This window comes from Heterodontus francisci, chromosome 9 (genome assembly GCF_036365525.1).
Source record: "Heterodontus francisci isolate sHetFra1 chromosome 9, sHetFra1.hap1, whole genome shotgun sequence".
Lineage (NCBI taxonomy): Eukaryota > Metazoa > Chordata > Chondrichthyes > Heterodontiformes > Heterodontidae > Heterodontus > Heterodontus francisci.
This window is the reverse complement of record NC_090379.1, coordinates 4,486,686-4,510,812: the sequence shown is the minus strand read 5'-3', so window position 1 is coordinate 4,510,812 and position 24,127 is coordinate 4,486,686. Positions and strand designations below refer to the sequence as shown.

General features: G+C 45.5%; 2 protein-coding genes across 10 annotated transcripts in view; one reads left to right on the top strand and one right to left on the bottom strand.

Annotated features, from left to right (window-relative positions):
* Positions 1 to 22,020, top strand: part of LOC137373545 (craniofacial development protein 2-like) — a 99,819-nt gene extending 77,799 nt beyond the window's left edge. For 5 of the 9 annotated variants that reach the window (XM_068038468.1, XM_068038466.1, XM_068038460.1 and 2 more), the window contains 2 exons: positions 9,584 to 9,740; positions 18,045 to 22,020. In XM_068038468.1, the coding sequence (XP_067894569.1) occupies positions 18,420 to 18,914 (495 nt within the window). In that variant the 5' untranslated portion in view covers positions 9,584 to 9,740; positions 18,045 to 18,419 and the 3' untranslated portion in view covers positions 18,915 to 22,020. Of the gene's footprint in view, positions 1 to 7,929; positions 8,067 to 9,583; positions 9,741 to 18,044 lie in introns of those variants that run through there. The other 4 variants (XM_068038469.1, XM_068038465.1, XM_068038467.1 and 1 more) reach the window with 3 other exon arrangements.
* Positions 1 to 24,055, bottom strand: part of vash1 (vasohibin 1) — a 69,830-nt gene extending 45,775 nt beyond the window's left edge. The window contains exons 1-3 of the mRNA XM_068038459.1: positions 23,245 to 24,055; positions 9,186 to 9,274; positions 7,462 to 7,518 (exon numbers count right to left, since the gene is read on the bottom strand). Coding sequence (XP_067894560.1) covers positions 7,462 to 7,518; positions 9,186 to 9,274; positions 23,245 to 23,517 — 419 coding nt within the window. The 5' untranslated portion in view covers positions 23,518 to 24,055. The remainder of the gene's footprint in view (positions 1 to 7,461; positions 7,519 to 9,185; positions 9,275 to 23,244) is intronic.
* Between the last annotated feature and the right edge of the window lie 72 nt (positions 24,056 to 24,127).

Here is a 24,127-nt window from a genome sequence, read left to right as displayed (position 1 = left end):
TAAATGACTCTGAGATTGGAGTAGCTGGGCCTGTTCTACTTGCAGAAAGGAAGATTAAAAGGAGATTTGACAGAGGTGTTCAAAACCATTAGGGGTTGGACACAGTAGATAGAGAGAAACTGTTCTTGTTGGCAGAAGGATCAAGAACCAGAGGACATCAGTTTAAGGTGATTGGCAAAAGAACCAGAGGCGACATGGGGAAAAACCTTTTTTTGTTTACGCAGCGAGTAGTTAGGATCTGAATGCTCTGCCTGAAAGAATCAGTCAGAGGAATATAGGAACAGCAGTAGGCCATTCAGCCCATCGAGCCTGCTCTGCTGTTCAATACGATCATGGCTGATCATCCACTTCAATGCCTTTTTCCCCACACTATCCTCATATCCCCTTAGGTCATTTGTATTTAGAAATCTGTCAATCTCTGCTTTAAACATACTCAATGACTGAGCTTCCACAGCCCTCTGGGGTAGAGAATTCCAAAGATTCACAACCCTCTGAGTAAAGAAATTTCTCCTCATCTCGGTCCTAAGTGGCTTCCCCCTTATTTTGAAATTGTGTCCCCTGGTTCTCGACTCCCCAACCAGGGGAAACATCTTAGCTGCATCTACCCTGTCTATCTCTTTAAGTATTTTGTAGGTTTCAATGAGATCACCTCTCATTCTTTGAAACTCTAGAGAATACAGGCCCAGTTTCCCCAATCTCTCTTCATGTAACAGTCCCACTATCCCGGGAACAAGTCTGGTGAACCTTCGTTGCACTTCCTCTATGGCAATAATATCCTTCCTAAGGTAACAGGACCAAAACTGCACACAGTAAGTACTCCAGGTGCAGTCTAAGGTTCTTAACAACTGAAGCAAGACTTCACTAGTCCTGTACTCAAATCCTCTTGCGATAAAGGCTAACATACCATTAGCCTTCTTAACTGCTTGTGACTTATTGACAAGAGCACAAGAACCCTTTGTACATCAACACTTTCTAATCTCTTACCATTTAAGAAATACTTTGCACATCTGTTCCTCCGACCAAAGTGGATAACCTCACATTTTTCCACATTATATTCCATCTGCCAATTTCTTGCCCACTCACTAAGTCTGTCCAAATCCCCTTGAAGCTACTTTGCATCTTCCTCACGCGAGAATGGCCCGTTTATTCCTACTGTCTGTTTTCTGCCTGTTAACCAATCCTTAATCCATGCCAGTATATTACCTCCTATCCAATGTGCTTTAATTTTGCTAACCAACCTCCTGTGGTATCAAAGGCCTTTTGAAAATCCAAGTATACCACTCCCCTTTATCAATTCTGTTAGTAACAAATTCAAAAAACTCCAACAGATTTGTCAAACATGATTTCCCATTCATAAATCCATGTTGACTATGCCCAATCAGATCATTATTATCCAAGTGTCCATTTATCACATCCTTTAGAATAGATTATAGCATGTTCCCAATGACTGATGTAAGGCTAACATGTCTATAGCCAAGGTCTTCAAAAGAGAATTGGACATTTAGCTGAAGAGAAAAAATTTGCAGAGCTATGGGAAAGGGCCAGGGAGTGGGACTAGGTGAATTGTTCTTGCAGAGACCTGACATAAACTTGAGGGCTGAATGATCTCCTTCTGTGCTGTAAACATTCTATGATTCTTTTGTCATGCCAGGCCCCCACCTGCCAAGAAGGAAGCACATTAATTTTGTCATGAACCTTGATTTTAAACTGTTACTGGAGTGAAGAAAGGACTTGTTAAACAGAACAGCCTTGCCTGGAAAAGACATTTGCATATTAACAAATAGTGCTTAGAAGGGGAGGCGGTGGCGTAGTGGTATTATCACTAGACTAGTGACCCAAGGTATTGCTCTGGGGACATGGGTTTGAATCCCACCACAGCAGAAGGTGGAATTTAAATTCAATTAAATAAATCTGGAATTAAAAGCTAGTCTAATGATGGCCATGAAACCATTGTTAATTGTTGTGAAAACCCATCTGGTTCACTAATGTCCTTTAGGGAAGGAAATCTGCTGTCCTTACCTGGTCTGGCCTACATGTGACTCCAGACCAACAGCAATGTGGTTGACTCTTACATGCCCTCTGAAATGGCCTAGCAAGCCAATCAGTTGTATCTAACTGCTACAAAGTCAATAAAAAGAATGAAACTGGACAGACCATCCAGCATCGACCTAGGCACCAGAAACGACAATGGAAAACCCAGCCCTGTTGACCTTGCAAGGTCCTCCTTACTAACATCTGGGGGCTTGTGCCAAAGCTGGGAGAGCTGTCCCACAGACTAGTCAAGCAACGGCCTGACATAGTCACACTCATGGAATCAGACCGAACAGACAATGTTCCAAACACTGCCATCACCATCCCTGGGTATGTCTAGACATCCCAGCAGAGGTGGCAGCACAGTGGTATACAGTCATGAGGGAGTTGCCCCGGGAGTCTCCAACATCAACTCTGGACCCCATGAGGTCTCATGGCATCAGTTCAAACATGGACAAAAACATTTCCTGCTGATTACCACCTACCGCCCTCCCTCAGCTGATAAGTCAGTATTCTCCATGTTGAACAGCACTTAGAGGAAGCACTGAGGGTGGCAAGGGCGCAGAATGTACTCTGGGTGGGGGACTTCAATGTCCATCGCCAAGAGAGGCTCATAGCACCACTACTGACCAAGCTGGCCGAGTCCTAAAGGACATAGCTGCTAGACTGGGTATGTGGCAGGTGGTGAGGGAACCAACAAGAAGGAAAAACAATACTTGACCTTGTCCTCACCAATCTGCCTACCGCAGATGCATCTGTCCATGAGAGTATTGGTAGGAGTGACCACCACACAGTCCTTGTGGAGACGAAGACCCGCCTTCACATTGAGGATACCCTAGATCAAGTTGTGTGACACTATCACCGTGGTAAACGGGATAGATTTCGAACAGATCCAGCAATGCAAAACTGGGCATCCATGAGGTGATGTGGGGCAGCAGCAGAATTGTACTCAACACAATCTGTAACCTCATGGTTCGGCATATCCCCCACTCTACCATTACCATCAATCCAGGAGACCAACCCTGTTCAATGAAGAATGCAGAAGGGCTTGCCAGGAGCAGCACCAGGCATACCTCAAAATGAGATGTCAACCTGGTGAAGCTACAACACAGGACTACTTGTGTGCCAAACTGCGTAAGCAGCACGCGAAAGACAAAGCTAAGCGATCCCATAACAAACGGATCAGATCTAAGCTCTGCAGTCCTGCCACATCCAGCCATGAATGGTGGTGGACAATTAAACAACTAACTGGAGGAGGTGGCTCCACAAATATCTCCATCCTCAATGATGGGGGAGCCTAGCACATCAGTGCGAAAGATAAGGCATTTGCAACAATCTTCAGCCAGAAGTGCCAAGTTGATGATCCATCACGGCCTCCTCCTGAAGTCCCCAACATCACAGATGCCAGACTTCAGCCAATTCGATTCACTCCGCGTGGTATCAAGAAACGACTGAAGGCACTGGATACTGCAAAGCCTGACAATATTCCGGCAATAGTACTGAAGACCTGTGCTCCAGAACTTGCCGCGCCTCTAGCCAAGTTGTTCCAGTACAGCTACAACACTGGCATCTACCCGGCAATGTGGAAAATTGCCCAGGTGTGTCCTGTACACAAAAAGCAGGTCAAGTCCAACCCGGCCAATTACCGCCCCATCAGCCTACTCTCAATCAGTAAAGTGATGGAAGGCGTCATCAACAGTGCCATCAAGCGGCACTTGCTTAGCAATAACCTGCTCACTGACACTCAGTTTGGGTTCCGCCAGGGCCATTCAGCTTCTGACCTCATTACAGCTTTGGTTCAAACATGGACAAAAGAGCTGAACTCAAGAGGTGAGGTGAGAGTGACTGCCCTTGACATCAAGGCAGCATTTGACCAAGTATGGCATCAAGGAGCCCTAGCAAAACTGAAGTCATGGGAATCGGGGGAAAACTCTCCGCTGGTTGGAGTCATACCTAGCGCAAAGGAAGATGGTTGTGGTTGTTGGAGGTCAATCATCTCAGCTTCAGGACATCACTGCAGGAGATCCTCAGGGTAGTGTACTAGACCCAACCAACTTCAGCTGCTTCATCAATGACCTTCCTTCAATCAGAAGTGGGGATGTTTGCTGATGATTACACAATGTTCAGCACCATTCGTGACTCCTCAGATACTGAAACAGTCCGTGCAGAAATGCAGCAAGACTTGGACAACATCCAAGCGTGGGCTGATAAGTGGCAAGTAACATTCGCGTCACACAAGTGCCAGGCAATGACCATCTCCCCTTGACATTCAATGGCATTACGATTGCTGAATCCCCCACTATCAACATCCTAGGGGCTACCATTGCCCAGAAACTGAACTGGAGTAGCCATATAAATACCGTGGCTACAAGAGCAGATCAGAGGCTAATAATCCTGCAGCGAGTAATCACCTCCTGACTCCCCAAAGCGTGTCCACCATCTACAAGGCACAAGTCAGAAGTGTGATGGAATACTTTCCACTAGCCTGGATAGGTGCAGTTCCAACAACACTCAAGAAGCTCAACACCATCCAGGACAAAGCAGCCCGCTTGATTGGCACACCATCCACAAACATTCACTCCCTCCACCACTGACGCACAGTGGCAGCAGTGTGTACCATCCACAAGATGCACTGCAGCAACGCACCAAGGCTCCTTGGACAGCACTTTCCAAACCTGCGACCTCTACCAACAAGAAGGACAAGGGCAACAAGTACATGGGAACACCACCACTTGCAAGTTCCCGTCCAAGTCACACACCATTCTGACTTGGAACTATATTGCCGTTCCTTCACTGCCGCTGGGTCAAAATCCTGGAACTCCCTTCCTAACAGCACTGTGGGTGTACCTACCCCACATGGACTGTAGCGGTTCAAGAAGGCAGCTCACCACCACCTTCTCAAGGGCAATTAGGGATGGGCAATAAATGCTGGCCTAGCCAGTGACGCCCACATCCCATAAATGAATTTTAAAAAAGGACAAAGGACCATTCCCTGACACATTCAACCCACAATGGACCTTGATCACCAGGTATTGTGTGTAAGAGAAGCATTCTAGAGACTGCTAAGGTGATACAATCCAAGACGTGGTCAGACCTGTTAGTCACATGACTAACCTGCTTGGCAACCTGGGTTTTTCTGAATTGTACAAACAGTTTGAACTGAGAGTGTCTGTTTGCTCCTGGACTGAGACAATCTCTCTCCTGTCTGCTCCCATCTCTTTCTCACAAGCTTCTGAATCCACTGAAGACACATGAACCCCCAAGAGAGAAAAATCTCCTACAGCGAACAAGGTTTAAGAAGAATACTGGGCATAACGAAAAGCAAGATCTACCTACAATCAAGGACTCGACAGTGAGCTCGAAGAACCATAACAAAAACTCTTCAGATATTGCTTCAAATCTTTCCACTTTATTTTTCTTCTGCTCTTTTCTGTCTCTATTTGCATGTGTGTATCGCGTATGCATGCTAGCCTGTGCGAGTCATGTATCCATAGGCATCAACCGAGTTAGAGTTTAAGTTTTAATAAATTTCAACTTTTCTTCTTTAAACCTAAGAAAACCTGTTTGTGCCAGTTTCTTTGCCTTATAATTGGAAAGCGGTGAACAGGGATTCACCAAAGGGGAACTAAAACATGGTGTGTTTAAAATTAAACCCTGTACAGTAAGACCAGGTGAAGGCTGAAAAGGAACCCCAAACACCTTTCTCACCGGGTCATAACAATATATTAAAAATCGAAGTGATGTTTAACTGGGAGCCAGTGTAGCTCAGCAAGAACAGGACTTGGTGTGAGTAAGGACACTGCCAGAAGAGTTTTGGATGACCTCAAGTTACAGAGATGAGAGGTAGAACGAGGTGGCTAGAAATGCATGGAATAGTCAAGTCTAGAGTGAACAAAGATAGCGATGAGGGTTTCAGCAGCAGATGAACTGAGGCAGGAGCAAAGTCGGCAATATTGCAGAGGTGGAAATAGGTGGTCTTAGTAAATATATGGTTGGAAGCTCATTTCGAGGTAAATATGACTCAAAGGTTGCAAACAGTCTGTTTCAGCATCAGACAGTTACCAGGAGACAGATGGAGTTGGTGGCTAGGGAGCGGAATTTGTGGCTGGAGCCAAAGACAATAAGTTCAGTCTTCCCAATATTTAGAGAACATTTCTGGTCATCCAGTGTTGGATATCAGATAAGCAGTCTGACAATTTACAGACAGTGGAGGGATCGGGACAGAGATGGTGGTGAGGTAGAGCCGGGTGTCATCAGCGAATATGTGGAAACTGACACTGTGGGGGAATTTTATGCTAGCGGCGGGGGTCTCGACGTTGGCGGAAAAGTCTTCTGGCAGTATCCTTGCCCACACCAAGTCTTGTGCTTGTTGACCTACACTATTTCCCAGTTAAACAACACCTCAATTTTAATATAGAATCATAGAATGTTACAGCAAAGAAGGAGGCCATTCAGCCAGTCATGACTGTGCCAGCTCTCTGCAAGAGCAATTCACCTCGTTGGGGGAAACCAACACCAACATCCCCGCGTCCCCACTTCTATGGGAGGCCCGCTGAATTTAGTGCCAATCAGGCACTTAACTGGACAATGGCAGGCCTTCCATAGGATTTAAGACCCCGCCGCTGGCAGTCCTGGCCTTGCAGAGCTGCCAGATAATCACAGGCAGAGGCAGCGGCTGCTGCTTAGCTGCAGCAACCAGACATTGAAGAGTGGCACTGGAAGCAGGTTGAGGTAGGTCAAGACGGGAGGGGTCTCACGTGATTGTTGGGGGGGGTGGGATGTCAGCAGCAAAGGGCACGGGTGTGGACCTCAGCAGGCCCCTCCTCTTCCCGATGCCGGCTCCCTCGTTCAGGCACTAAATGGAGGGGCGGGAGGGAAGGAGAGATAGCAGAGAAACTACAGCAACATACAAGTTCAGGGCTAGGTTAGTTGTGAGTCTTCGAGGAAGTTTGGCCTTTGTGTGGGAGGAGGGAAGAAGTGGCAGAGGCAGCTGATCAGATGGTTTCAGTCTTAGTGACAAAGAAGTTCATGAGCTCCTTGTACTTGTTAGGGGTATAACACTCCCTCTGTTACACACTCCAACCTCAGTTATAACATTCTCACTGTTACCTACTCCCTATCCCTCCCATACTCAGTATAAGGCTCTCATTTATAACACACTTGCCCCTCAGTTTAAGGCTTTGCTTTATAACACTATTTACAAGACTATTGACTATTGTCTTCTGAATTTTTAATAATACATTTTATACTGCTTCAAATGAATTCAAGTGTAGAAGAAAATTATGGCTAGTTCCTACTGGTTAATTATAAAGCAGAATGTGCTGCTTTTGATACTTTGAATAGGCTTGCGACAACATGCAAACAGCACACCCACAGTAATGACCAAAGGGCTGTACCTCAATGACACACTAACAGATCAATGTTACTTACCCAGTTAAAGGTCGATTCTTCTTAATCTCAAAAAACTGTGTCCCAGTGTGATTGTACCTGGATTGGATGGTTAAGTAATTTAATTGAACATGCATGGGAAAGAATCACTCAAGTGTAGCAGACACAAGAGACCCTGTAGAGTCTGGGGTTCTGCAACTGTTTACTGTAGACTTCTGGGAGAAATGTGATTATGAAGGTTGGAAAAAATGAATGCAGTCTGACAAAGTCTTCAAACCTCACCTATCCTGCCCCCTGCCTCCAGATTGTAGTGATGGGGAGTAACTGCTGTGTCCTGAGTGACAGCACTGTGTGCAAAGCAGCTGATGTCATCCTTAAAACAGAAGTTTTTAATTGCGATTATATTTCTGTAGAATGTCGAATCAAGCATGTTAGTCTAAGTGTTGTAACCATTCAACAGCTGAGTGAAGCACGGTGTGCAAGTCCATTAGGGAATCAGTCAGCCCTCGCCGATGGGTGCAGCCTGCAATTAAGTGTTCTGCATCTTTTAACAGGCCACATCAGCAAAACAAGATTTATATTGACTCCACTTAGTCATGTACAGCACATCTGAAGTGATTGATCTTTACCCACAGGCGGCATAGAAGGTAAAAAAGAGAAATTACTTGGCTGCAACCTGGATACATCTCAACACAAACATCATTTGGGGGAAGGAGGGAGAGTTGAGGAGGGATGGGGAAAACTGTACTTGGGTTTCCTTCCTTTGCCCATTGGCGTTGAGAAACCTTTTTGATCGCTGTGGGTTAGGGAGTGTGGCTTTTCCATTAAATTAACAGCTCATTGAATTCTATTTTTATGAATAGAAGTTACATTGATTGTACCAGGTGTCTCTCATGATACTCAGCACTCAGTATATTTTGTCTAGTGCAAAATTGATTACAAATCAAACTAATGTTGCCTTGCCTAGTGTTTAACTCAGTCCAGCGAGAGATTTTTTTTATACTTGTTTGTGGAATGCAGGTGGCGTTGGCTCAGCCAACATTTATTGCCCGTCCCTAATTGCTCTTAATTAAAGCAATAGACTTTTAAGACACAGTTTATAAGTGAGTTTCCTTGTTACCATTCTGGGTCCAACTACCAGTGATAGGACAGTGAGATTCAACTGTCAAAGAGCAGGGAAGCAGACGACTCAAGGGAGAGACGGACAGCATTGTGCCTCAGCAGATACCTGCAATATATCTGAATTTGTAACACTTTTTAATTCATCTCGCTGCTGTTTATGGGATGGTGCTGTATGCTGAATGGCTGCCATGTTTGCCTACATCACAACAGTCACATTGACTGTGATAAAGCATTCAAACTTTCTGATGCAATAAATTGAAGAAAATATTGTCACTGCTGCAAAGCAAGAAAAGCAAAAAGGGAACAGGACATCAATTGTCCCATCATATTGAGATGGGCTGCTCACAATTTTGCTTTACTACGTACTAAAGCGAACAAAGAACATATGACAGCTTACTCTTTTTATATAATCCTTCTGGTGGGGCTGCGAGTGATATTTCTTTATGAATAACATGACAACCCCCAATTTGAGGCATGCTGTTCCAGGGACATGCGAAGCAGAGTCTAGGCAACGCTTTACAAAGAAAAATGAATTGCATTTGGTTTACTCCTGGCATCTTGCATTATCCCATTGCGGCGAGACATTGCCTGCAGACCGAGAACCCATTAGTGCACTCTAGTCTTCCTGATGAACTGAAGGATACTGCAATTCCCTGGTGTATCTCTGTATGGCTTCCAGACGGTCAGGGACGAGTGTGGACAGCTGAAATGTAGGCACACATGGCATTGGAACCTGAAAGCACAGGAAATATGAAGAATTAATAAATTTAACTATAAACAAACATTCAGAGCTTCCCCAATGGTGCAGTGGATAATGGCACTGTCTGTGCAGCATTGTCATATAGAACATCCCAACGTTAAGCCGCGGTATTTGTTGAGTTACAATTGCATCAGTGTCCCTAGGGAAGGGAAAATAAAAGTAGGGTTCTTACTCCTACTTGGTATCCAATAACTCCTGGTGGAAAGTGCACATGAATATATATTGAATGAAGGTAGGGTCAGTTTAATTGTAACTCTAACATTCTAACTCTTATTCCCTAAGCTGACACACAAAAAATGGAAACTTGGAGGTATTGGAGAGGGAGCGTATGGAATTGTACCTGAGCAAGAGTTGGCATGTTCACAGTGGAGAGGGGAGGCAAGGACAACGCAAACAGATATCTATCAAAACCCACCTTGCTCTGTGTGTACTTAGTGTTGTGAGTGTCTCACTATCTGCAAAAGAACCATGAAATCTTTGATAACACTCTGCCACTATCCAAATATAACCTTTGTTGTCACACAATAAACAGCAGATTTTCTGCATAAACAGTAGAACTGTTCTTCATTCACACATCTTTAAATTTGAAAAATGTACAACAGAAATGTTAGTACAGAAATGCTCCACTGGTTAGCATGACCCTGCCATAGAATTATAGAAGGTTTATGGCACAGAAAGAGGCCACTTGGCCCATTGGGCTGGATTTTACGTTGGGCGGACGGGAGCTGGCCACCGACATAAAAGTTGGTGGCGAACCTGCTTCCACCTTGCCTGGGGATCCGTCCTGCATTTTATGGGTCCCAGGCTTTAAGAGTTCTGAGGCGGGACTTCCACCCGCTTGAAGGAGGAAGTCCCGCCTCATTGAGCTGCCGGCCAATCAGCAGACCGGCAGCTCTTAGTCCCATCAGCGCCACCGGGAGCGGTGGCCACTGCTGGGACTGCAGCCCAGCCGGCCACAGAGAAGACATGGAGCCGGGATCTGAGATGAGTTTTGGTTGCCTCGCTGGTGGTAATCGGTCGGGCCGCGGCGAGGCAAGGGTGGTCGTTTGGGGGTGGGGGGTGGGAGAGCGTCTTGGGTCCTGGGGGTGGTTGGGGAAGCGGGGGCAGCCCTCCATCGGGCACCCCATGCCCAATTATCAGGACCCACCCCTGGGGTGCTGAGAAGCCGCCTGCTTTTCCCAGGTGGCTTTTCCCGGCTCCAAGATACCCACTTGCCATGCGTAAAATCTGCGTGGAGGCGGGTGAAGGCCCTTAAGTGGCTATTAAGTGGCAATTTAAGGGCCTTGATTGGTCTACGCAAAGGGGGGGAGGTGTGGGAGGCAGAGGCGGGAGTGGGTCGGGACAGCCTTCCGGAGCCTCTTGCTCCATTTTATGCCACCCACCCCTGCCCGCCACCATAACGGCTCGTTGGGATGGCATAAAATTCCGGCCATTGGGTCTGTGTGGCTAGAAAAAACCCCAGCTTAATCTCACTTTCCAGAATTTGGTCCGTAGCCGTGCAGCTTACGTAACGTCAGGTGCACATTCAGACACCTTTTAAATGAGATGAGGTTTTCTGCCTCTGCTACCCTTTCAGGCAGTAAGTTCCAGACCACCACCAATCCCCACCCCCCCCCCCCCCCCCTCCAACCCTCTGGGCGAAAAAGTCTTTCCTCATCTCCCCTCTAATCCTTCTACCAATCACTTTAAATTTATGCCCTCTGGTCACTGACCTCTCTGCTAAGGTAAACAGTCCCTGCCCACTCTATCTAGGCCCCTCACAATTTTGTAGATTTCTATCAAATTGTTCCTCAGTCTCCTCTGTTCCAAGGAGAACAGCCCCAGCCTATCCAATCTTTCCTCAGAGCTGCAATTTTCCAGTCCTGGCAACATCCTTGTAAATCTCCTCTGTACCCTCTCTAGTGCAATTACATCCCCCGGTACAGTTCTCATATTTGTTTCCTCAGGCAGAGGGCTGCAAACTTCAACATACCTAGTGCAGATCATGGTCCAGTCATTCACTCCCAAATCTGGAAGTCAAGTATTACCATGTCTCGGTCTTATTAACATAGTAGGTAATTTTGGCTAACATCACTTTGGAATGCACGGACAACCCAATGCTCCCTGACTAACTCCCTCCTCGAACCCTCCAATAGAAGCACCTTCAAGATGTCCTAAATGCTTCCCAGCCAATGAAGAATATTTGAAATGTAGTCGCTGTTGTCAGGTAGACAATGTGGCAGCAAACTCCCATTAACCGCAATGTAAGATTTTTGTTTTTAGTGATGTTGGTTGAGGACTAAATATTGGCCAAGACAGTGGAGAGAACTCAAATAAAAACAAGAAATGCTGGAAATACTCAGCAGGTCTGGCAGCATCTGTGGAGACAGAAGCAGAGTTAACGTTTCAGTTCAGTGACCCTTCATCAGACCTGATGAAAGGTCACTGACCTGAAATGTTAACTCGATCTCCACAGATGCTGCCAGACCTGCTGTGCATTTCCAGCACTTTGTTTTTATTCCTATGCAATTAATCCCCCACCTCTAAAACTCCTTTCCCTCTTTAAAAATCCTTATAGGTGTTACTGCCTTTCAGCTCCATTCTGTTCTAGCAGGTGGTGATATTCTTCTGCCCCTGTTCTTCTAGGTGGCTCCTTTGCCCTGATTTGTGGCAAACTTTGAGTGTTATTGGAGCTGCACCCATCCAGGCAAATGGAGAGTATTCCATCACACGCGTGACTTGTGCCTTGTAGATGGTGGACAGGCTTGGAGGATTCAGGAGGCAAGTTACTTGCTGCAGAATTCCCAGACTCTGACCTGCTCTTGTAGCCACAATATTTATATGGCTGGTCCAGTTAAGTTTCTGGTCAATGGTAACCCCAGGTGGGGGAATTCAGTGATGGTAATGATGTTGAACATCAAGCAGAAATGGTTAGATTCTCTCTTGTTGGAGATTGTCATTCCCTGGCACTTGTGTGGCACAAATGTTACTTACCAGTTATCAGCCCAAGACTGAATGTTGTCCAGGTCTTGCTGCATGTGGGCATGATTGCTTCAGTATCTGAGGATTTGCAAATGGTGCTGAACACTGTGCAATCAGCGAACATCTCCACTTCTGACCTTATGGTGGTGGGAAGGTCATTGATAAAGCAGCTGAACATGGTTGGGTCTAGGGCACCATCTTGAGGAATTCCTGCAGCAATGTCCTGGGGCTGAGATGATTGGCCTCCAACAAACACAACCTTTGCGCGAGGTATGACTCAAACCAGTGTAGAGTTCCCCCCACCCCACCTCTGCCAATTCCCATTGACTTCAATTTTACTAGGGATCCTTGATGACACTTAGTCAAATGGGTACCTTACCTCACCTAAGGAATTCCACCATTCTGTCCACGTTTGGACTAAGGCTGTAATGAGGTCTGGAGCTGAGTGGTCCTAGCAGAACCTAAACTGAGTATCAGTGATTAAGTCATTGTCGAGCAAGTGCTACTTGATAGCACTGTCAACAGAACCTTCCGTCACTTTGCTGATGATTGACAGTAGACTGATGGGGCAGTAATTGGCTGGATCAGATTTATCCTGCTTTTTGTGTACAGGACATACCTGGGCAATTTTCCACATTGTTGGGTAGATGCCAGTGTTGTCGCTGTACTGGAACAGCTTGGCTAAGGACCCAGCTAGTTCTGGAGGACAAGTCTTCAGTACTAGAATCTGGATGCTGTCAGGTCCCATAGCGTTTGCTACATCCAATGCCTTCAGCTGCCTGGCATCTGTTGGGGACCTCAGAAAGGAGGTTGAGTTGGATCATCCACTTGGCACTTCTGGCTGAAGATGGTTGCAAATGCTTCAGCCTAGTCTTTTGCATGGACGTGCTGGCCTCCCCCATCATGGAGGATGGCGATGTTTGTGGGGCCTCCTCCTCTGGTGAGTTGTTTAACTGTCCATCATAATTCAGGACTGGATGTGGCAGGACCACAGAGCTTTGATCTGATCCGTTCATTGTGGGATTGCTTAGCTCTTAGCATGCTGCTTCTGCTCTTCTGCATGCATGCAGTCCTGTTGTAGCTTCACAAGATTGTCACCTCTTTTTTAGGTATGCCTGGTGCTGTGCCTGGCATGCCCTCCTGCACTCTTCATTGAGCTAGGGTTGGTCCCCTGGCTTCAGGTAATGGTAAAGTGAGGGATATGTCAGGCAGTGAGGTTACAGATTGTGGTTGAATATAATTCTGCTGCTGCTGCTGATGACAGATACCCAGTTTTGAGCTGCTAGATTTCTTCTGAATCTATCCCATTCAGCACACCAGCAGCACCACACAAGATGGGGAGTGTTACGACCAAGGTGGCAGGAGTGCACTGTTAATGCAGTACCACGTCTCCACAGGTCATAACCCATCAATAAATTTTCCCACTTACTGAAACAGACCCTCTATTTGATATCAGAATAAAGCACACCAACCAGATTTCTTCAATAAACAACAAAATTATCCATTTATTATAAAACCAAGTCTTAACCAATAATGAAGTAAATATACATACGCAAATTGAAATATTAAAGCCCCCTATTATTTATTCTGGCTCTCACATCCAAAAACCGGTTAACCGGGAAAAAATGGATTTTTGTTTACAGCTGTTTCAAGTGAATAAAAAGGAATTTTTAAAAAATGACAGTCTGCAAAGTTCTGGAAGGAAGTTCTTTGTTTTGGCAAGGTGCTCCAAAGTCGAATAGTTGGATGCCACTTGGAGTCTTTCCAGGTGAGATTGATAAACAGTCTGTTTGACGTTCAGAGAAAATCAACTACAGAAGTCTTCACCTAGGTCTTCCATCAGGTATCAGCAACAAGGATCTTCTTAGGCCGTAAACATTTGATGCAAGGTCCTTTAATTTTTTTTAAAAGATGCAAGATTTCTGCAACCATTGAGGCTTCTTAAAACACTGGAGGCAACAGTACAGCTTGATGCAGGGATTCTTCAGAGAAAGAGATTTTAGCTGTCTTCTCCTGGCAGGTCTAGCAGCAACTGACTTTTTCACAATCCAAAAGTGAAACTAAATTTCAAGAGCCAAGTCACAGGACAATCATAAATCTTGGCCTGACATTCTCCTGTTGAGTTTGTTGGAAATAGGTGCCTTGCAGTCTGTGTACATTTCACGCAGTCCAAAACCACAAAGTTCAGCAATCTCTCCAAAATCCCAGATGAATCAGTCCATAATTCAAATATCAGCTCTCTAAGCATATTTTGCAAAGAAAAATAGAAGCGCTCACGTAACAGTGTCCTCAGTGCAAAGATGGGACTTTGTCTTTACACGAACTGCGCAGTTGCTATCCTACCAATACTGTCATGGACAGGTGCATCTGTGACAGGCAGATTGGTGAGGACGAGGTCAAGTAGGTTGTTGCCTCATGTTGGTTCTCTCACCATCTGCCGCAGGCCCAATCTGGCAGATATGCCCTTCAGGACTTGGCCAGCTTGGTCAGTAGTGATGCTGCCGAGCAACTCCTGGTGATGGACATTGAAGTGCCCCACCCAGAGTACATTCTGTGCCCCGCTACCCTCAGTGCTTCTTCCAAGTGGTGTTAAACATGGAGCAATACTGTTTCATCAGCTGAGGGAGGTGGTAATCAGCAGGAGGTTTCCTTGCCCATTTTTGACCTGATGCCATGAGATTTGAATTCAAATGTTGCGGACTCCCAGGGTCTCTCCCTGCTGAGTGTATACCACTTCAGGGATGGAACATTGGGTGAGTTTGACTATGTCAGGCTGTTGCTTGATGAGTCTATAGGACAGCTCTCTCAATTTTGGCACATGTTAATGAGGAGGACTGGGCAGGATATGCCTTTGTCATTATAAGGTACCTAGGTCAATGTCAGGTGGTCTGCCCAGTTTTATTCTTATTAAACTTTTTTGTAACAGTTTTGATACAACTGAGTGGCTTGCGAGGCCATTGCAGAGGGCAGTTAAGAGTCAACCACATTGCTGTGGGACTCGAGTCACATGTAGGCCAGACTGGGTAAGGATGATAGATTTCTTTCTCGAAAGGACATTAGTGAACCAGATGTGTTTTTAGACAATCCAGTAGTTTCACGATCACCATTACCAGGAATAGCTTTTTCATTCCAGATTTATTACTTAATTGAATTTAAATTCCTCCAGCTGCTGGGATGGATTTGAACTTGTGTCTCTGAAGCATTAGTTTGGATTGATAGTCCAGTAACATTACCACTATGCTACCATTCATTTTTCCCTCCTCATTTAATAACTTTGCTCAAAACGCATTGAATCTCTCCTTTCACAGTTCCGCCTTCATTTTGCTATCTATTTCCAATTATGAAATGCCTTGAGATGTTTGTTATGGTAATGGAACGGCATAAATGCAAGTTGTAGCAGAAAAAAAAAGATCTACATTGACCGGGTAAACACATAGTGGAGTTAAAGCCTTTAGGGGAGTGCAACTGGATGCTAGGCTGGGTGTGAAACTACAGGGTAGAAGGAGGCCATTTCATCTTTGGAGCCACGGTAGCTGTGCCAGTCAGTGCTTTAGAGGATTGAGAGCCTTTCTTCCCAAACTTTATAGCTAATGCCCTCTAGAGACAGCCACGGTGAATGATCCCAAATCATGTGATTCAATTTTGATTGTATCCTTAATCAAGGATGTGTATTCACTGGATTTTCAGCACACTAGAGGTCAAATGCTGGTTAGAGAAAAGAGAAAATCAACTAAGATTCCTGCTGCTGATCACTCTCCTGCAACCACCACGTGGAAAGTACACTTGTGTGGATGTCCAGCAGGCACAGGATTGATTTGGCCATGATGTTTCACAGCCAAATGGCCTGTCGACTCAAAATAAAGGATAGCCATTATAGGGCCTGAGGACTATACCGTGGCAGAGATTAATTTCCTTCAGGAGAGGATGGGCAGGAAAAGAATCCAGCAACATTTAAAAAGCATTGGAGATTTTCTCAGATTTCTGAACACTGCCATGATCTTAAACTGCATCATATTAAAAAAAAGTTAAAAATGAGTGAACAAGCAGACAGCAATCTGTGGATGAAAGTCCAAGATCAGCTTTATCTACAGTTGATGCCAGCAGCAGTATTGTATGTGAAAGAGTGCGACAGTGTTGTGCTGGTATAGCACAATAGAGGAGTTCGAGCACCTATTCCCAGACACGAGGTACTCTACTGACTGTCCACACAGACCACATGCAGCACGTCCACTCTAAATCCAGTTCTGATGAACTCACGCCCTTTCAGGTGCTGCTGTTCATCTGCAACACTTACAAGGGTGTACTTGGGTGGGCTCATTTACTGATCCTACCAAACTCTCCCCTCTCATCATATATATCTACGACTGGTCACTTTGGCTCCCGAGGGGAGATTGTGCTGCCATTGTCATTTTTCTGTGCAATTCTATCGATCTTATTAAACCAACAATAAAAATAAACTCGTACTAACAGCTGCAAATGGTGGCAGAATGCTAAGTTATTGCAAACACAATTTGTACTAACTCTTCACTGCAGTGACATTATTTGAAGCTTTACATCAGAAGGTAATGAAATTGAGAAAGGCCATTTGGCTCATCTTAAATTTATCCATCCATTTCTCCCATTACAGCATTCAATTGTTTCTTACACAAGTCCAGGGTTTTCACCTCTTTCCCTCTATCGGAGAATCCACTCCATGTGTCGATCACTTTTTGTACAAACAACTTTCTGATATCAGTTCTAAATTTACTTTTTACTTGTTTGAACCAATGTCTCCTTGCCTTACTCTAGAAATTCAATTTAAAGGGAAGACCAAAGCTATTGTCTTCAGTCTCTGCCTCAAACTCTGTACCCTCGCCACTGATTGAATCCTGTTGCAGGTTGAACCAGATTGCTCACAACCTCAGCATCCTGTCTGACTCTGACAACACAGGACTACTTGCGTGCCAAACTGCGTAAGCAGCATGCAATAGACAGAGCTAAGCAATCCCATATCCTCTCCAACACAAAGACCAACACTTCTACTCCTCAAAGGCACCGCGCCCCCATCCTCAGCCCATGTGGTGCTGAAATCCACATCTAAGTATCTCTCGTCACCACATTGGACCATTCCAAATTTTCACCAATGCTCATAAATTTCAGCTCATCTAAAACTCTGATGTCCTATCCAGAACAAGGTCCCACTCACCCGTCACTCCTGCGACTGCTGATCTATATTGGCTCCCAATCCCCAATTTAAAATTTTCATCCTTGTGTTTAAATCCTTTCGTGGCCTTGCCCCTCCCTACTCCTGTAACCTACCCCAGCTCTGCAATCCCCACCAACCGCCACCCCCCCGCAACGAACTCTCGAATTCTGGCCTCTTAAGCATTTCTCTCACCCTTCACCCCATTACTGAAAGCCATACTTTCAGCCATCTAGGCTTCATGCTCTGGGGTTCCCTCCCTTCACCTCCACTGAGACTCTCCTTAAAAGCCATCTTTGATCAAGCTTTCATGAACATATTCAATTACCACACTCATTTTCTAACCTTTGCCAGTTCTGATGAAAGTCACTGACCTGAAATGTTAACTCTGTCTTTCTCTCCACAGTTGCTGCCTGACCTGCAGAGTATTTCCAGCACTTTCTGCTTTTATTTCAATTATCACTCATTGGCTTGCCGTCTATTTTTGGCTGATCATGCTTCTGCCTTAAAGACACTACGTAAATGCAAGTTGTTGTTACTGTGAAGTAATATTTCAATTTACATTTTACATTCCTTTAATTATCTTATATATATCTACAGGGGTACAATTAAGTCCTGTAGCGATGGGAAAGGGGTGAAAACAGCAACCGCAGTTCCAATCCTGCATGCAGGCGGCTCAGGATATTGTTAGTTTTGATGATGACCTAGAGATGACATCATTACCCGGTAGCACCCTGAGCGATCAAGCAGCCTTTGTGAAGGACAGCACTGCTTGCTCCGATATTGGAGAGAGGCTTAGAAAAGGTGGCCTAAACGAACGCTCGTCTCTCTACCATCCAATTGGCTTGCCGTGGTCAACGGGCATCTCTGAATGCAGTCAAACTACGATAGAGAAGGAAATGTGAATTCCTAACCTCACTTCAAAAAGGTGGGGAAAGAAAAATTCTGAAACTCGCCTGCTGGAACGTGAGAATAATGCGCGACTTTGGTGACAACAGCTGCCCCCAACGACGCTCAGCCCTGGTGGCACTTGATATAGCAGCACTGAGTGAGGTCCGTGTCTCAGAGCAAGGCAGCCTAACAGAACACAATGCTGGCTACACCCTCTATTGGTCAGGTAGACCTCAAGGTGAACAATGCCTCTTTGGTGTCAGCTTCATGGTGAAGAAGACTTTCAAGCCTGCCAATCCGAACGCATCATGTCCCTGCGCCTGCCCCTCCAAGACCAGCAGCATACAACCTTCATCAATGTTTATGCTCCAACCCTTGAAGGCTAACCCAGCTGACAAAGATAAGTTCTACACAGATCTCCATGAACTCATCCAGAATGCCCCTCCCAAGGACAAAATTGTCATCCTTGGTGATTTCAAGGCCACAGTAGGCAGTGACAGCCTGGCATGGAAGGGAGTGCTCGGAAAGCATGGAGTTGGAAACTGTAATGAAAACAGATGTTTACTGTTGGAACTCTGAGCAGAAAAGCAGCTGTCCAAAACCAACACATTCTTTCAACAAAAAGATCGCTTCACGACCACATGGATGCATTCCCGCTCTAAACACTGGCACCTGATGGATTATATCTTGGTGCGTCAGTGTGACCTAAAGGACATCCTGCACATTAGAGTCATGTCCAGTGCTGACTGTCATACAGACCACTGGCTCGTTCGTTCAAAGCTGAACTTCCACTTCAAGCTTAAGCCCAAGAACAGGCCGAGAGACAACCCAAAGAAATTGAGTCAGGAACCTGCAAACCTCATCTTGCAGAGATAGATACCAAGTAACCTGACTGACGAGACTGGAACATCCTGATCTCACTGCTGATTCCACTGCAGAAGAACTCTGCAAACACAAAGTTGCAGTACTGGATACTTCCAATGAGGTCATTGGACCCAGCACCAAAAAGAATAGGGACCGGTTTGACAAAAATGACAAGAAAATTCAAGTTCTGCTAAAAATAAAAGGTCAGCTCATCAGGCTCACCTGGTTCAGCCAGCCAGCCAAGAGAAAAAGACAGCCTACCGTCAAGCACGCAGCACCCTTCAATGTAAACTGAGGAACATCCAAAATGACTGGTGGATTGCACTTGCAGAATAAACTCAACTGTACATTGATACTGGCAACATAAGAAGTTTCTATGAAGCACTAATATCTGTATTTGGACCAGCATATCAAACCCAAAACCCCGAGGAGCACCGATGGCAAGACCCTACACACCAACAAGGAGTCAGTCCTGGATTGCTGGTCAGAGCACTTTGAAACTCTCTTCAGCACCAAGTGCACAGTGCATGATACTGACATCAATTGCATCCAACAACAGCCTGTCAAAGAAGAACTGGATGAGAGCCCAACTCTGAAGGAAACTGTGACCGCCAACCAGATGAAGAACAACAAAGCTCGGAGCCGATGGAATTCCACCCGAAGCCTTGAAGCATAGTGGCCCTGCCCTATACACCAAGCTCCATGAGTTTTTCACGGCCTGCTGGGAACAGGGCAGGATTCCACGGGATATTCGTGATGCCGTTATCATCATCTTGTACACAAGCAAAGGTGAAAAATCAGACTGCTCCAACTACTGTGGGATCACCCTCCTTTCTATTGCTGGGAAGATCCTGACCAGAATACTCCTGAACAGGCTTGTGTCTACCATTGCGGAAGAAAGCCTCCCAGAGAGCCAGTGTGGTTTCAGATCAAACAAAAGCATCACAGACATGGTATTTGCAGTAGGCAATTACAAGAAAAGTGTTGTGAGAAAAACAAAGGCCTGTACATCACTACAGACCTCACCAAGACATCTGACACTGTGAACAGAGATGGACTTCGGAAAATCCTTGAAAAACTTGGATGCCAGCCCAGGTTCCTGGCCATGGTGAAGCAGTTTCATGAAAATCAGTACGGACAAGTCAAGCAAAACAGCAACGTCTCAAGTCCCTTCCGTATCTCCAATGGCGTGAGGCAGGGATGTGTGCTGGCCCCGACACTATTCACCATCTTTTTCAGCATGATGCTGCAGCAGGCAACGGAAAACCTTAAGGAGGGAGTTTAAGTACGCTTCCGGACTGAGGGAGGCCTTTTCAACCTCAGGATTCTTCAGGCCCACACAAAGACACAAGAAAAACTCTTCCATGAACTTCTTTTCGCCGATGACTGTGCTCTCCTGGCCCACAGTCAGTCAGACCTGCAACGTATAACAACACATTTTTCCGAGGCAGCACAACTTTTTGGACTAAAAATCAGTTTAAAGAAAGCTGAAGTCCTGCATCAGCCTGCACCCCAAGAATAATATAGACCACCAAGCATTGTCATTGAGGGAACCGAGCTGAATGCCGTCAAGCAATTTACTTATTTGAGGAGTGTCATCTCATTTGATGCCACCATAGACAAGGAAGTGGACAATAGGCTCTCAAAAGCAAACAGTACATTCGGCAGACTCTACAAACGTGTGTGCCTCAGAGCACAGACCAAACTCAAAGTGTACAAAGCCATAGTCCTCACCACCCTTCTATATGGTGCTGAGTCATGGGTCCTATACTGCTGTCATGTACGCCTTCTAGAGCGCTTCCACCAGCGCTGGCTCCGCAGCATCCTCAAGATCCGCTGGCAGGACCGCATTACAAACATTGACGTCCTGGAAACAGCCAACATCACCAGCATCGAGGCCATCCTCCGGCAAAGCCAACTGCATTGGGCGGGTGGAAGGTTATCGGGGGTAAGTGGAAATGTGGAGTAATCAGTTCAGCCATGAACTTATTGAATGGCGGAGCAGGCCCGAGGGGTCGAGTGGCCTAGTCCTGCTCCTAATTTGTATGTTCGTATGTCACATTGCCTGGATGGACGACAGTCGCCTGCCCAAGATCGTGTTGTATGGAGAGCTGACCACAGGTAAAAGGAACAGAGGGGCCCCATGCAAACGTTTCAAGGACTCCCTGAAGAAGTCCCTCTCTGTGTGCCACATCGACCATCACCAGTAGGAAACACAGGCCATAGATCATGATGCCTGGACATGCTACATCAGGAGGACTACAGACACCTTTGAGACTGAGTGAAGAACCAGCATGAAAGAGAAAAGGAGAAGGAAAGATCCAATTGCCCCAGCAACGACTACACCTTCACTTGTACCCGCTGTGGGTGAATCTGCCAGTCACGGATAGGCCTGACTATCAACCAGCGGGCCTGCAACCGATGACTACAACCTTCCCAAAATCTTTGTCTGCGAAGAAATGCCAAGAAGATATAACTACAAGATTACCTCTCAAGCATTTCCTTTCCAGGCTGAAAAACTTAAAATATCTCCAGTCTTTTGTCATAACAGACCTTTGAGACTGGGGAATCAGCTTTGTGGCTCGTCACTGCACTGCCTCCAGTGCTTGAATGTCTCCCTTTTGTCTTAACGACCAGAACAAGACACAATGCTCAAGGGTGTGGTCTGACAGCTTGTCCATGACTTTCTCTGACTTGGACAAGACTTTTAGCTCTGCAGTCTAACAGATTATTGCTCTGGACCAGTTGGACAGACTAAATGTCAGGTCTAAAAGACTCTGAACTTTATCCTAAGCTATTATGGCACTATTTATGGAGTATGTGTACACTATTTGTTTTCCTTATGTACTTTACATTTGTCTGCATTAAATAGCATTGACCATTGTTCCGCCCACTTAAATATTTTATCCATCTGATTCTGAGCTGCCTTCTCCCCATTCTACTACCCTTCCTAGTTTAGTGTCTGGAAACATGAGCACTTTGCATTGTATTCAAGTCATTGATTTAAAATTAGAAACAGTAGCTGTCCCAGCTCTGAACCCAGGACACCCCAGTTCGTACTAGGCCTAATACCGATAAGAAGCTTCTGGGAGAAACCCAAGAGAGAAATGCTGCTACGAAATATCAGCGAGCAATATTTCCAATAACAACAACAATTCTAAGAATTTCAAAGGTGTTTTCAGGAGACTTACTGCAAATGAAAAACTGAAATTTTTCATACAGAATACCTTGTTTTTTTTCAACCCTTGTTGACACTTCACTGAATGCCCAGTTAAAGGGACAGCTGCAATGTTAAGTGCCACTGAAGTCAATATTAGTGAGTAGCAGAATGCAAGTGGATTTCTTTTGTTACACATCTAGGTTAGTTTGCATTGGGTGTTCTTGTATCTGAGGTTCAGTCTTTTCTGTTTATGCTGTTTATCATCCACAAAAACACACATTACACAATTTTTCTTCTCTTCTTGCTAAAGATCTACAATTTAAGAGAAAAAAAATTGTTGTTTTCTGGATTGAATTATAGTCTTAATCCATAAATTAACAGCAAACACTACTATGCTGTACTGGATAAGCATGGCATAGATTTACATCAACAATTCTGCATGCACAAAGTTCCTTTATGCAGTTCAGCTATCGTGGGAGGGGGCAATGGGCACCACTTTACAAAGGGTGGTGGAAAACAGACAAAAACAAACAAAAAAGAGCAAGGCAAACCAGAATACATCATTTGAAAGCTTCACAACAGCTCAAGAAATCCAACACCAAAGCTGGAAAGCCACCTAATTTGAACAACATAAAAAAAAATCAACCAGAAAGCGTGAAGCTTTGTTTCAGCCTAAAGCAGCTTAAACCTGGCGACAGGGAACACAGAACTCCCTGGCTTAACATTCAAAACATCTATCCTAATAATTTAGTTTGGATTCTTCATCGAGTATGCAAATCCAAATCATTCCATTGGCCAAACTGATTCACAAACCCTCTGGCGGGTTTAAGCTGTTGAAGGCTATAGTAACAGTGCACAATTTCCAAGTTGGGATGAAGAAGTCACCTTGGGGAGATACGGCATTCCCCGAATTCTTTGTACCATCTTCTCTCCTTCAGGGTGGATCTTAGCAACATGCTTCCACATCCTATCCCAGGTGGCCTCATCGACAGGCAGTCCCCCTCGGTTTATGTAGAAAGGAACCCCTTCATCCCGGAATTCCTCATCACCATCCTCATCCTGGTCCTCTTCTCTCTGGAGATGCTTCTCGACACTAACAGGATCCACACTGGCTGACCTCCTCCTAACAAAGGAAGCATCTCCTCTCCCCCCTGGCATTGCTAATTTTAAAATTTGAAACAAAAATCCCTCCTCTTCCCTCACTCACTTGGGCAATATGCTCACAGCACAGATCAACATGATTCAGTGCAATAAACAAGCAGTTAATAAATTAATTAAAAAACTGCAAACAGGAGCATGTGCTGACAAGTCCTGTGCCCCTTACAATACCCCTCCATGCCTGACCAGTGCCAGGCTGCCAGTCCTCACCCTTCGCTCCTCTCGCTTTGTATCCACTCGGCAACCCGGCCGGCGTCATGGCCACGCCCACTCGCGGCAATCCCGCACTCCCATTGGCCAAAATAACAGGGGGGGGAGAGGGGAATACAGCGCCTGCGCACAATCCTTGAAATCCCTAAACATTACGTCACCATGTGCTTTCCCCACTCCCTGCTTGATCCCGATTAATAGAATCGAACGGGAGGCCTGGGATTTAGGATGTTTGAAGGGCTCCCAGTCCCAATGACTGAGCGGCCTGTGAGGGGCGGGATGGGAGAAAATGATTTTAAATTTCAGCTGCTCGGTCAATTCAGTGAATTATCAATCAGACCTCAATCACTGGTTTGTTTACACGACGGCTCGATTTAACTGTCCTCATCAACTCTGTTAT